We start from the raw sequence: 13,227 nt of genomic DNA on the forward strand, positions 1-13,227 counted from the left end.
CCCGGGCAACAGAGTAAGACTCTGTCTCAAGAAAAAAAAAAAAAAAAAGAGAGAGAGAGAGAATGGGACAGAACCACAGAGAGATACATATTCAGTGACTGCACTGAATACCACAGGCAAGTGTAACACGGTGACATTTATATGTCTAAACATAGAAAACCTACAGTAAAAATTCAGTATGACAATCTTATGTGACCACTGCAGTATATGTGGTCCATCACTGACCAAAAAGTCATTATGAGATGAATGACTTAAATCCCTTTGTACTTCCTGAATCTCTTTACCATTATAATGTATTAATTATCAATACAATTGTATTAAATACAGGGAGGACACAGATTAAGGCAAATTATAGTGTACAATAGGAGCTAAAATAGGACAGCTAATGGAGTGGAAGCTGTGGGGTAGGGGAAAACATTTAAGATAACTGAAAGAGAAATTACATTTGGTGTAGGATTTAAGGTGGACAAGGAATTATTTGTTATTCTGGGATCACCAAGTTCCTTGGTACATCCCAGCTTAAGGAAACCGCTTAGAGAAAGAAGAGCAAGAAGGGGAAGATGTTTGCAACCAAGAACTTGATGTGCTCTACTCTTGGGCATCACGTGGACTTCACTTAGTCTTGGAGGGAAAAGTAAAGAGTAGAACTTTTGTGTGAAGTAGAACTAGCGCTTCATACCTCCTACTCTGGGTGCTTAGTACAGTGTCCTGGGTTCCACAATAGACCCAGTGTTATTAGGTGTTCAGATATTTGCTACCTTATTAATTAGCCTAAAAGCATCTCACAAATAATGCACTTTGATCTTGCTATTGCCTCATGTTCTACTGTTTGCCTGAGAAGAGCTTCCCTTACCTTTTCCCTGCCAGCCAACTCCTACTCAGCCTTCAAAACCCCGAGTAAATGAATCTGCTTCAGTAATCCCTTCACAGCGTATTTAGTCACTTTCCATTTTGTGCTTTTGGAAACTTTATTCCTGTATCTTTCATAGAATATGTTTGTGGGGTTATAGATGGGTCTTCTGTCAGTAGATGGGGAATGGCTGTGGGGGAGGGGTGAGTGACAGGAAGGGATTTTCTTACATTAGATTCTGTACTGTACAGGCTGGACTCTTCAGCATGGTGCAGAGTTTCTTCATGGCCCATTCACTCAGGATGCTGGTGCCCAGGTCGAGTTGTTGCAGGGTTGGGAGGTTGCAGAGCACGTGGCAGAAATTTTCCCACTGCTGATCAATGAGGACCTTACCCGACACCCTATATCAGGGAGAGAAACAAACATGTGCTTCCATGGAATGGACTCTAACACGAGCTACTTGCATGTTAGGGGAGGAACCAGCATACAGAAGAAAGACAGAGATGGCTTTAGAGGCTCTGAGGCCAATCTAGTGGGTACTACCTTGTGCTTTGCATGACTGGCTCTATATCCACTCTACTTCATGAATATTCTGATACCCCAGGGTGTATACTAGCATGGTTAGGAGCTGTCAGCTCTTGAATCAGTTTCTTGCTTAAATTCTAGCTCCCCCTTGAATGTAAAATGGTGTAACCACTATGGAAAACAGTATGGAGCTTCCTCAGGTAATTTAAAAGAAAACTGCCACAGGACCTAGTGATCCCCCTTCTGTACATAAACCTCAAAAAACTGAAATTGGAATGCTAAAGAGATATTTGCTCAGCCACGTTCATTGCAGTGATATTAACAATAGCTCAGATGTGGAAACAACCCAAGTGTCCAGCAGTGCATGAATGGATAAGGAAAATGTGGCACCCACAGTGGAATATTAGTCAGCCTTAATGAGGGAGAGCCCTCCATTTTTGACAATACGATCCAGTCTGGAGGACATTATGCTAAGTGACACCAGTTAGTCATAGAAGGGCAAATACTGCATGATTCTATTTATGTGAAATATCTAAAATGGTCAAACTTATAGAAGCAGAAAGTAGAATGGTGGTTTCCAGAGGGGAGGGGGAAGCAGTTACTGTTCAGTGGGTACGAAGTTTCAGTTGTGCAAGGTGAGAAAGCTCCAGAGATTTGCTATACAACGTGGCACCTATAGTCAATACTGTGTTGTACACGTAAAAGTCAGTCTCCTGCTCACTGGCTGTCATTTCACCTCTGAGTTTACACATTTCCACATTTGCGAACAGGGTGCTGACCTATCTCACAGGTTTGCCCTGAAGAATAAATAAAAATGAATGAAACTAGAGCACATTAGGCCAAGTGAAATCAACCAGATACACAGAAAAACAAACATTGCATGATCTCACTTATATGTAGAATGTAAAAATGTCAAACTCACAGAAGCAGAGAATGAAATAGTACTTACCAGAGGTTGGGAAGGGGAGAGTGGGGAGATACTGGTTGAAGTGTTCAAAGTTTCAGTTAGGAGGAATAAGTTTGAGTGATATATTGCACAGCACGCTGATCCCAGTTAATAACAGTGTATTATCTTAAAATTGCTAGGAGGCCGGGCGTGGTGGCTCATGCCTGTAATCCTAGCACTCTGGGAGGCCGAGGCGGGTGGATCGCTAGAGGTCAGGAGTTTGAGACCAGCTTGAGTAAGAGCAAGACCCCGTCTCTACTAAAAATAGAAAGAAATTAGCTGGCCAACTAAAAAATATATATATAGAAAAAGTTAGCCGGGCGTGGTGGCGCATGCCTGTAGTCCCAGCTACTTGGGAGGCTGAGACTCCCAAGGGAGTAGGATCACTTAAGCCCAGGAGTTTGAGGTTGCTGTGAGCTAGGGTGATGCCATGGCACTCACTCTAGCCCGGACATCAAAGCGAGACTCTGTCTCAAAAATAAATAAATAAAAATTGCTAAAAGGGCAGTTTAAAAATGTTCTCATCACAAGAATATTATGCAAAGGTGAGGTGATGGATATGTTAATTAGCTTGATTTACAATGTATGCATACATCAAAGCATCACACAGTACCTCATAAATATACATATTTGTCAATTAAAAATAAAAACAGTGGTAAGTGTGTAACAGTGCTCATTAACACACAGTGGCTGTGATTTTTGTGATTGTATGTAAACATAGCCAGCTCAGGGGTTAGCCTGTATTTGTACACATTTTCAGCCAATCTACAGGAAAACCACCCAGGTTGTGGACTCCCCTGACTATGGAAAGGACAGAACAAGGCAACAGGCAAGGTGTTCTTTCTTTCTGCACTGACATAAGCTCCTCCTCTAACAAAGAGGGCTTCAGCGTGTAATTGTTTTCTTACCAAGAGTCACTGCCATTTTTTATCAAGGCCTTGGCATATACCAGGTGCTGTGCCGGACTCCATTGGTGTGAGATTTTGATGCTGTTTTAAACCTGAGGGTGGCGCCATTTCCCCCTTATTTTAGATGGCCACAGGGCTTGTAGGCAGCAGAGCTAAAATTAAAAATCAGATTTTCCCAGTGTTCTTTGCCAGTATATACTGGTGGCTGGTTTAGCTCTGACAGCATCATTGGCCACTCCCTGTTTAAGTGCCAGGCGTGGTTCCTAAGTGCTTTAGCTCCTAACAAACTGATAGGGAGATGCCATTACCGCTGTTTTATAGATGAAGAAACTGAGGCACAGAGCAGTCAAGTAACTTTCCTGAGGTCACACTGCTTAGAAGTAGCAGGCCTGGGATTTAAATACTGATAGAAGGGTAGCAATGTCCATATATACATATATATTTGGAGACTGGGGTCTTGCTATGTTGCCCAGGCTGGACTCCAGCTTCTGGGCTCAAGTGATTCTCAGCCTCCAAGTAGCTGGGACTACCAGGGCATGCCACCACATCTGGCTAAGCGGTTCTGTTTTTTTTTTTTTTTTTTTTCATTGGTTTTTAAAAGAGATGAGGTTCTCACCATGTTGCCCAGGAGGCTGGGGTACAGTGGCTATTCACAGATAGGATCATAATTCATTCCAGCCTCAAATTCCTAGGCTCAAGCAATCCTCCTGCCTCAGTCTCCCAAGAAGCTCGAACTACAGGTACATGGCACTGCTTGGGGCTAGCTCACATTCTCGACTGGGGTGCTATTGCGGGTAATGAAAGGATGGACATTCATACAGTCCAGGGAAAGATATTTTCTAGACCTGCACTCTTTGGTATGCACCAGCTACATGGGGCTATTTAAATATAAATTAGTTGAAAGGGAATAAAATTAAAGCTTCACCTCCTCAGTCTCACATTTCAAATGCTCAACAGGCATGCGTGGGCTGGTGGCTACGCTGTTGGACAGGTGTTACGAAACATTTTCATCCTTGCAGAAAGTTATGTTGGACAGTACTGCTCTGGAGCCCACACGACACAAGCAGTTCAGACATAGGAATGATCATGTTGATAGGAGCAGCTTTTGAAAAGAAAAACCCCACATACTCCTGGGTTCCAAACCCAGAGTCTTTCCTTTCACAGTCTTGGGAGGAGCCTCCTATTTTGAAAGAGCTTACTGGCCACTGACGATGAACCCAAGTCGGGCCTGTCGTTTTAGCCAGCTGGACCACATCTGGGTGGTTCATCCTAAAAGAATTATCTGGGACCCTGACATTTCTGGAAGTCTTGTCAAATCCTAGCAATAGGCTCAGCAGATGGTATAGAATAAAACTGCAGGGGTACTTACCACCGGGGAATCACAGCCCACGCCTTCCCAACCCTTGAGATGGGCTTTTTAACATCCACCCGAATTCTCCGTAAATAGCAACAATGCCGGAGACAGAAAGAAGAGACTACAAAGTCCATTTTCTGGTGAATCGCAAGCCACACATCTTGGAAGCTGCGCAGTGCCGAGTGAACAAATTCTTCATCTTGTGTCTCGAAAAGACAGTGGAAGGCATCCAGGATGTCTACTGGGGTGGTGAATTTGCTCCACAGACCCAGGGGAGAGACCCAGTGCAGGAGGGTCTGCTTCACCGTCAGGGGGATGGGACAGCCCAGCAGAACCTCCAGGGCCCTCAGCGCTTCTTTGCTCATGAGGCCAAACAGGAAACGCTTCATCTGGAGCAAGTGGAAGTTGAAGCCTGTTTGTTTACGCTCCATCAAACTCTTTACGTTCTCAATGAACAGAGGGCAGAAATGTGGCTCTCTTTCCAATCCCTCCAAGACATAGTACAAGGCGGCACAAAACTCCTGGAGGCTGAGGTGGAAGAAAGTATAATACCCCTCACAGTGGCTGTCTCGGAGCAGGATGTCCATGTGAAACAGAGCGGTGAGCTCAGACTCCGTAAGTCCATGCACCGCGAGGTCATCGTCGTCAAAGGCAGACTTCATGTCCCACACTCCCTTCACGGCCATGCGACACAAGCGCTTCAGGACAGCTCTTTCTTCCCGATTGAGACAGCGCCGGGGCGTCTCTTGCGGGGTGAGCTGATAGAACACAAAAGTGGCGTACAGGCCCGTGAAAGTGAGGGAGATGGGGGCAAGGCGCTCCCCGCCCGCCTGCCGCAGCTGCAGAGCCGCACAGATCAGCGAGTGCACGGTGAAGACCTGGCACTCATCCAGCAGATGACAGCTCTCCATCAGACGTAAGACCTTCATCCTTTCCTGCTCACTGGTAACGTGCTCTAGCAATAACTGAAACCTTTTTTCCACCGAGATCCCTCCAACCAACAGGTAACGGGGAGCCACGACCACCGACTTGAGCTTGTCCACGCCCACGTTGCTGACGGTGATTATCAGGGAGGACGCGGGGAGCAGCACTTTCCTCAGTAGACTGTGTATCAGGACAGACGTGGGTTGCCTCTCGGCCCAGTCTCCACAGAGCTTTGTGTTATCTTTGAGGGCAGAGTCCAGGTCATCAAAACTGTCAACAACAAACAAGAGCCGTTCTGGTTGGGACATGATCTCCACCAAGGGAGCCTGGGAGTCCGGCCACTCCTTGGAAATCAACTCTGCAAAACTGCTCTCCCTCCTGCATTGTAGATCTCTAGTGTGGAGAAAGAAGACGTAGGAGAACATGCCCTGGTAGAGGTTACCTTGTGCCCAGCACAGCATGATCCTTCTGGCCAAAACTGATTTCCCAATTCCCGATTTTCCGTGCAGAACTACGGTGCGGGGCCTGAAGCCCCCCTGGTCTGGACTGAAAGCGCCAGCCAGCATCATTTGCATTTCCATCCAGTCAGAAGCAGATTTTTCAGGATCATGGTCAACATCTATCTTCGTGGAGAATTTGGTCATCACGTGGTGCTTGTAGTCCCACCTGCCACCTCCTTGGTCTGAAGTCGGACCAGAGAGGGTAGAGGAGAAAAGCAGGAAAGAATTTGAAGAAAGTCTGGATTTTAGTGAAAATAGGACAAGACAAAAACCCTGGACCCAGAATCAGTGGGTGTGCCAAGCCAGACAGGCTCTGCGCACGGGTCTTTCATTACTTCCCAGTGATGTGCTGTAAACCAGCCTCATCCCCCTTCCAAAGGCCACTTCCTTGAGAGCATCCGCTTGTCCTTCCAACCTGATGCACTACATATTTGTTAGCTCATTGTCTCCAGTGGACCCTAAGCACAGACTTTCTTACTCACTGTGGATCCTCAGCATTTATGATAGTGCCTGGCACCCCCTGTGAGAACTCACATATCTATTAGATGAATAATCTATGCCAAACACTTGTATGTAGTCTCAGAGACAGAAGCTTGGGGGAGCTGAGAATGTATGTACCATGGCCCCAAGTCCGACACCTGAAGGCTAGGCACACATCATGCACCTGCTTTCATCCCCAGGCTGCAACGGAGAAACGCCTGCTCTACGTAAGAAGGGGAGACTGGGTGCGGTGGCTCATGCCTGTGATCCTATCACTTTGGGAGGCCAAGGCGGGAGGATCACTGGGGTCCAGGAATTCAGGACCAGCCTGGACAATGGTGATACCTCGACTCTACAAAACATAAAGACCTAACCAGGCATGGTGGTGCACACCTGTAGTCCCAGCTACTAGGGAAGCTGAGGCAGGAGGATCACTTGAGCTCAGGAATTAGAGGTGACAGTGAGCTGTGATGACACTATTGTACTCTAGCCTGGGTAACAGAGCAAGACTCTGTCCAAAAAGAAAAGCGGGTAGGGAAGCATGTCCCTCAAAGTCAGACAGACCCTGCCCGGAACCCAAGCTCTACTCTAAGGTATCTGTGTGATTCGAGACAAGCTGCTGCACATAGTCCCCACCTGATGAATATTTAAGAATGTGCCTTCAACATTTATTAACCATATTTGCCACCTTGGCAAACATGATAAGTGGTGCCTATTATCACAAAACCATAATTCTTTCACATTACCCTGTTTTACTTTTATCCCAACATTTATCACACACTACAATTCTTTCATGCATTTAGTTATTGTCTAGCCCCTGGACTACAACAAAAGCTCCATGAGAAAAGTAACTTCAGCCTCTTCAACTGTCTCTGATATCCAATAGGTATTCAATGAACATGAAAATGATTCATGTCCTGGGACCTTAAATTTGCTGGTACTACCAATATCTTTTATTTTTTTCTTTTAAAAGACAGCAGCCAGGTGTGGTGGTGCACACCTGTTGTCCAGCTATTTGGGAGGCTGAGGTGGGAGGATTGCTTGAGCCCAGCAGTTCGAGACCAGCCTGGGCAACATAGTGAGACCTCTGTCTCTGTTGAAAGAAGACAGTAGGATTCTCCCTGCACTAACGTGTAATTATTAACTGTATACAAAATTTCTATGCAAGAGTTCTAAACTTTATACTTCATTACTGTATCCTTGGTATATGTGGGAGGTTGGTTCCAGAACCCCTCAAAATGCCAAAATCGATGAATGGTCAGGTCCCTTATATAAAATAAAGCAGTATTTGCAATCCTCCCATATACTTTAAGTCATATTTAAGATTACTTATAATGCCTAACAACATCTGCAGATCACTTCATTCATGCGAATTCAATGTAGTATTACTTGGCATGTGGCAAATTCAAATTTTGCTTTTTTGGAACTTTGTGGAATTTTTTTCCCACAAATATTTTCAACCTGAAGTTGGTTGAATCCGTGGCTGCAGAACCAACAGAATCATGGGGAAAGCCATGAACAGACCTGTATTAAAACCGCAGGAAGCACACCTTGAGATCTAAGCCCCTATTTGCTGAGCTCAGACTGACATGCTACCCTCAGATGGACAACTGGCTAAATGACTGGACTTGTAGGTTTTTATAGAGGGAGGGAAACCCCAGGAAGGTGGTCTGCAGTTGAACCTGGGATTTTTTTGTCCTTCCTCAGTCACCTCTTTTTCTTCTATGGATTCAAGTATTACGTCTGTGCTTAAGCGTTTTGAATTTCTCCCTAATGATAACTTCTTTTCTAAAATTCCAGGCTCATGTGTGTAAGTCACCACCCTAAGAGGCCACAGGGACATCAAATTCAAAGCTTCAAAAACTCACTTCATCTTTTGTCTCCAGCAAAAAATGTATTCCTTCTTTTAAGTTTTTTGTAAGTGATAACTAGGGAAAAGCTTATGTTCATGAACTTTGAAATAGATGTTGAGCTCATTTTTTTTTACATAAACCTTAGTTCATATTAATCCTCTATGGTAGTTTGTTCATAATATCAGATGGGGATATTAATACCTCTTTTTACAAGTTTGGTGTGTAGGTGTTATGACATAATCATAAGACATGGAGAACAGCGCCTGACCCATGGTAAGTGTTCTAGAAATGTCACCAATATTTGTATTTATTATTATCAATCCCAATTTAAACTATTAGTTTTTCAAATATTGGTTGAATGAATAATTAAGTAACCCACACAGGGTCAACACATGTTGTACAGGTAGAATAAAAGCCCAGCTTGAAGTGACTTCCAAGCTTGAAATTTTAGCAACTATCCATCAGAGACTGTTCAAGCAGAAATGTGGGAGCAATTCCTGAAGCCTTTTTCTCAGAACCCCATCACCTAGTTATACTGGTTTTATATTTTGAATATCTCACACAAATCAAATCACCTGAAGAACATGAATGTGCAGAGCAGCATCATTCACCGTAGCCAAAAATGGAAAGAACCCAAATTTCCATCAACTGAAGAATGGATAAAGAGAATGTCGTATGCCCATGCAATGGAATATTATTCAGCAATGTAAATGAGGTGCTGATACATACTGCACCACAAGTGAACTTTGAAAACATGCTACGTGAAGGAAGCCAGGCAACAAAGAGCCACATATCGTATGATTACATTTACACAAAAGGTCCAGAATAGGTAATTTTTAGAGATGGAAAATAGATTAGTGGTTACCTAGGGTTCAGGGAGTAGGGAGAAAATGGGGAGTGATTGCTAGTGGATATGGGGTTTCTCTTTGGCAGAAAGAAATGCTTCAGAATTAGTAGCAACAGTTGGAATACTGAATTGTATGCTTCAAAAGGGTGAACTTCACAGTATGCGAATTATCTCTCAATAAAAAAGCCTCAAGCAGCATTTCCTCAGGGAAAGCTGCTCCGATTTCCTTGACCTTTCAACTCCCATCCCACATACCCACAGCACCTCAGATTGTACCTTCATTTCTTATCTTTGGATAATTAACATAAAAATCTGGGCTAAAAACATCATGAAGGCAAGAAATATATTTTTCTTACCAATATAATTCTGTCACAGTTCTTCAGTGGTATTCACTAAACACTGGTTGATAGACAAAATTAAGAAAATAATTACTACTACTCAAGTAATTTTGAACAAATCACTTGACTACTCTTGGCTGTGTGGTTAGCACCTGTCAGTCAAATAAGCTTATGCTTGATGCTTAAGTCCACTAGAATCATGGGTTCTCTGGAATTTGTTTTCGTAAAATCTGACCAGAGATAATCACAGGGAACATACGTAGCTCTATCCATGGTACTTATCAAAAGCTCTTAGGGAAAGGACTGACAGAGACAAATGAGGAGGAAGACAGGGAAAGTGGACCCCCCCGCCACCCCCCGCCACTTAAACCACATGGATTTCTTTCACCCAACTTCCTTCCAGGATGGCAACAAATGAATAAATCTGTTTTTTCACCTTGTGCTTTTGTCTCTGCTGCTGTGGCACCACCTTGTTCTATAGCTTGTGAAATTTCTGGAAAAGAGAAATGAGAAGAATAAACATACTTATGTTTATTATTTAATTCAGAAATGTCAGATACCCCTAAAACCCCTAAGATAAGCTTAGTCATGCCATCCTTAATTTTCTGCTAGTTTGGAACAAGGCAACCACTGGCTCAGCAAATGGGGCAAAGTGTACTAGTACAATGAGCAAAAATTCAACATTGAAGGGTTCTAGCCTTATTTCAACATATGGGTTCTAGCCTTATTTCTCCTCTTTGCTCTTAGGAGTGTCTCCCACTCCTAAGATCTTAGATCTTAGGATATCTTAGAGCTTGGTGTGGTGATGCACGCAGTAGTCCCAGCTGCTTGGGAAGCTGAGACAAGAGAATCACTGGAGCCCAGGAGTTTGAGGCTGCAGTGAGCTATGATGGTACCTATGAATAGCCACTGCCCTCCAGCCTAGGCAACAGAGACACTCTGTCTTAAAAAATAAAAAGACTTAAGGATCTTGAGGAAGACAGAGGATTCAAATGTGAATTCTGTCATATATTACTCAGCAACAAAAATGGAAATGCTGATACATGCTTCGACATGGATGAACTTTGAAAACATGCTAAATGCAAGAAGCTAGTTACAAAAGGCCACATATTTATGATTCTATTTATATGAAAGATTCAGAATAGGCAAATTCATAAAGATAGATGAGAGATTAGTGGTCGTCTAGGGCTTGGTGGGAGAGGGAATGGGAGTGACTGCTAATGGGTACGAGTTTTCTGTTTGGGAGAGGAAAATATTCTGGAATTAGGTGGTGGTGATGGTTGGATAACTCTACAAATATTCCAAAATCCATCAAGTTTTATGCTTTAAAAGGGTAGACTTTATGGTATGAGAGTTATATTTCAATTTAAAAAGCCTCAAGCAACATTTTCTCATGGAAGTCCAATCTTATTAATACTTGACTATTCAAATCCCATTTCATACAGCCACAGCACCTTGGATCATGCTATTGTTTTATAGAACTCAGAAGCAGAGAGTAAGATGGTCGTTACACAGGGCTGGGGAAGGGTGAGAAGACATTAGACAACAAGTAAAAAGTTACAGTTAGGATTAAGTTCTGGTCTAGTGCACAGCAAAGTGGCTACAGTTAATAATGTATATTTCAAAATAGCTGAAAGGATTTTAGATATTCTCACTAGAAAGAAATGATGAATATTTGAGGTGATAGGTGTGCTAATTAGCCTTATTTTACCATTGTATGATGTATACACATATTGAAACATCACATCGTACCCCTAAATATATATAATTATTATTTGCCAATTGAAAATTAAGCTGTAAAAAACTTAGGTAATCACAATGGAAGGCATGGCTCTGTCCGTGGTGCTGATCTCAAGAGCGCTTAGGGAAGGGACGGACAGAGATGAATGAGGATGAAGAAAGGGAAAGTGGACCCCCTGCCACCTAAACTACATGGGCTTCCTTCACTCAACTTCCCTCCAGGATGGCAACAAGTGAGTAAATCGATTTTCTTCACCTTGTCTTTCTGTCTCTGCCTCTGTGGCACCATGTATTTCCACAGCTTGTGAAATTTCTGGAAAAGAGGGGAGGAGAATAAGCTTCAACATATTTACACTTATTATTCCAATCAGAGATGTCAGATACCCCACAAAACCCTGAGATAAGCTTTGTCATGTTACATTTCATCTTCTGACGATTTTGGAACATGGCAACCATCAACTCAACAAGAGGGAGGAGTGAACTAGTACAACGAGCATGAGATTCAAAATCAGAAGATTCACAATCAAAATTATCTCTATATACTAGCAATAAACAAATGACATTAATAAAACAATTCCAAGCCAGGCATGGTGGCTCACACCTGTAATCCTAGCACTCTAGGAGGCTGAGGCAGGAGGATTGCTTGAGGTCGGGTGTTTGAGACCAGTCTGAGCAAAATGAGACTGTCTCTACCAAAAATAGAAAAATTAGCAAAGTGCAGTGGCACATGCCTGTAGTCCCAGCTACTTGGGAGGCTGAGACGGGAGGATCGCTTGAACTCTGGAGTTTGAGGCTGCAGTGAATTACGATGACACCACTGCACTCCAGCCAGGGCAACAGAGCAAGACCCTCTCAAAAGACAATTCCATTTACATTAAGATAAAAATATTTAGGAACAAATTTAAAAAATGAAATGTATATTGAAAACAACAAAATATAATTGAAAGAAATTGAAAACATCCTAAATAAATGCAAAGGCCATCCTGTGTACATGGCTCAGAAGACTATTGTCAAGCTCATTGTAAAATTCATGTGGAAATCCAAGGGACCCAGAACAGTTAAAAAAAAAAGTCTTAAAGGTGAAGAATCACACTTTCTGATTTCAAAACTTACTATAAAGCAACAGTAATTAAGTCAGTGTGGTACTGGCACAAGAATACACATACAGCTTTCCTGCCCAGAGCCTGAACAAAACTGTATAAAAATGAAGGCGGTTTGGACTCCTTCTAGGTGTTAGATTTCATAGTCCACACCAGCTGCTGGGAGATTAGTGAGATAGTGGTAGTGTGGGTAAGAGTGGGGAATGTATATTGTCTACAAGAGCCTGCATTTCTCCCTGTATGTTTTGCCTTCACTGGTTTGATCTGTTATTGGTTTGCCTTTCCTGTCCCCCATGAAGTATGACCTTCATGAATGCAGGGGATTCACATATACTTTGGCCATGGATGTATTGTAAGTACACAGAACAGTGCCTTGCATGTAGTCACTGCTCAAATGTTTGGGGAACTGTATTGAATCTGGTTTCATGCTATCTGGTTCCCTCCAAAAACTCCAGAACAGGTTATCAGGAGGAGCTTATCCTTGTAGGGTCATAAAGTTACCAAAACTGAAGATTACAAGAACCCCATGAGTTGTAAGAAAGCCTTAAGAACCACAGAACCCTCTTGAACTTGGAATAAGACCAGAATCACTAGACACTCAGAACCCACACGGTCAGCTAATGATAGGGAGTCTAGACTACAAAGGACACCAGACTATCAGAAATCATTGTTCTGCTCGCAGGGGTAAAACTATTTACCATTTTTCCCCTATTCTAACCTGATCCTTGCTCCTTGCTTGGTCCTTGGTCAGTCTTTATTGGCTCAGAATCTCCTGGTATCTCAGCCAGTGAATGTCCTGCAACAGACAAAAAGGGAGAATGGTCTCAAAGTCATAGCAATTACCCAAGCCAGGGACCAGAGC

At 43.1% G+C, this 13,227-nt stretch overlaps 1 protein-coding gene across 1 annotated transcript in view; it reads right to left on the bottom strand.

Moving 5' to 3' along the window:
* NLRP5 (NLR family pyrin domain containing 5) overlaps positions 1 to 13,227 on the bottom strand; it is a 50,651-nt gene that overhangs the window by 20,617 nt on the left and 16,807 nt on the right. The window contains exons 5-8 of the mRNA XM_045531809.1: positions 11,522 to 11,578; positions 9,962 to 10,018; positions 4,599 to 6,189; positions 1,081 to 1,251 (exon numbers count right to left, since the gene is read on the bottom strand). Coding sequence (XP_045387765.1) covers positions 1,081 to 1,251; positions 4,599 to 6,189; positions 9,962 to 10,018; positions 11,522 to 11,578 — 1,876 coding nt within the window. The remainder of the gene's footprint in view (positions 1 to 1,080; positions 1,252 to 4,598; positions 6,190 to 9,961; positions 10,019 to 11,521; positions 11,579 to 13,227) is intronic.

This window comes from Lemur catta, chromosome 19 (genome assembly GCF_020740605.2).
Source record: "Lemur catta isolate mLemCat1 chromosome 19, mLemCat1.pri, whole genome shotgun sequence".
Classification (NCBI taxonomy): Eukaryota; Metazoa; Chordata; class Mammalia; order Primates; family Lemuridae; genus Lemur; species Lemur catta.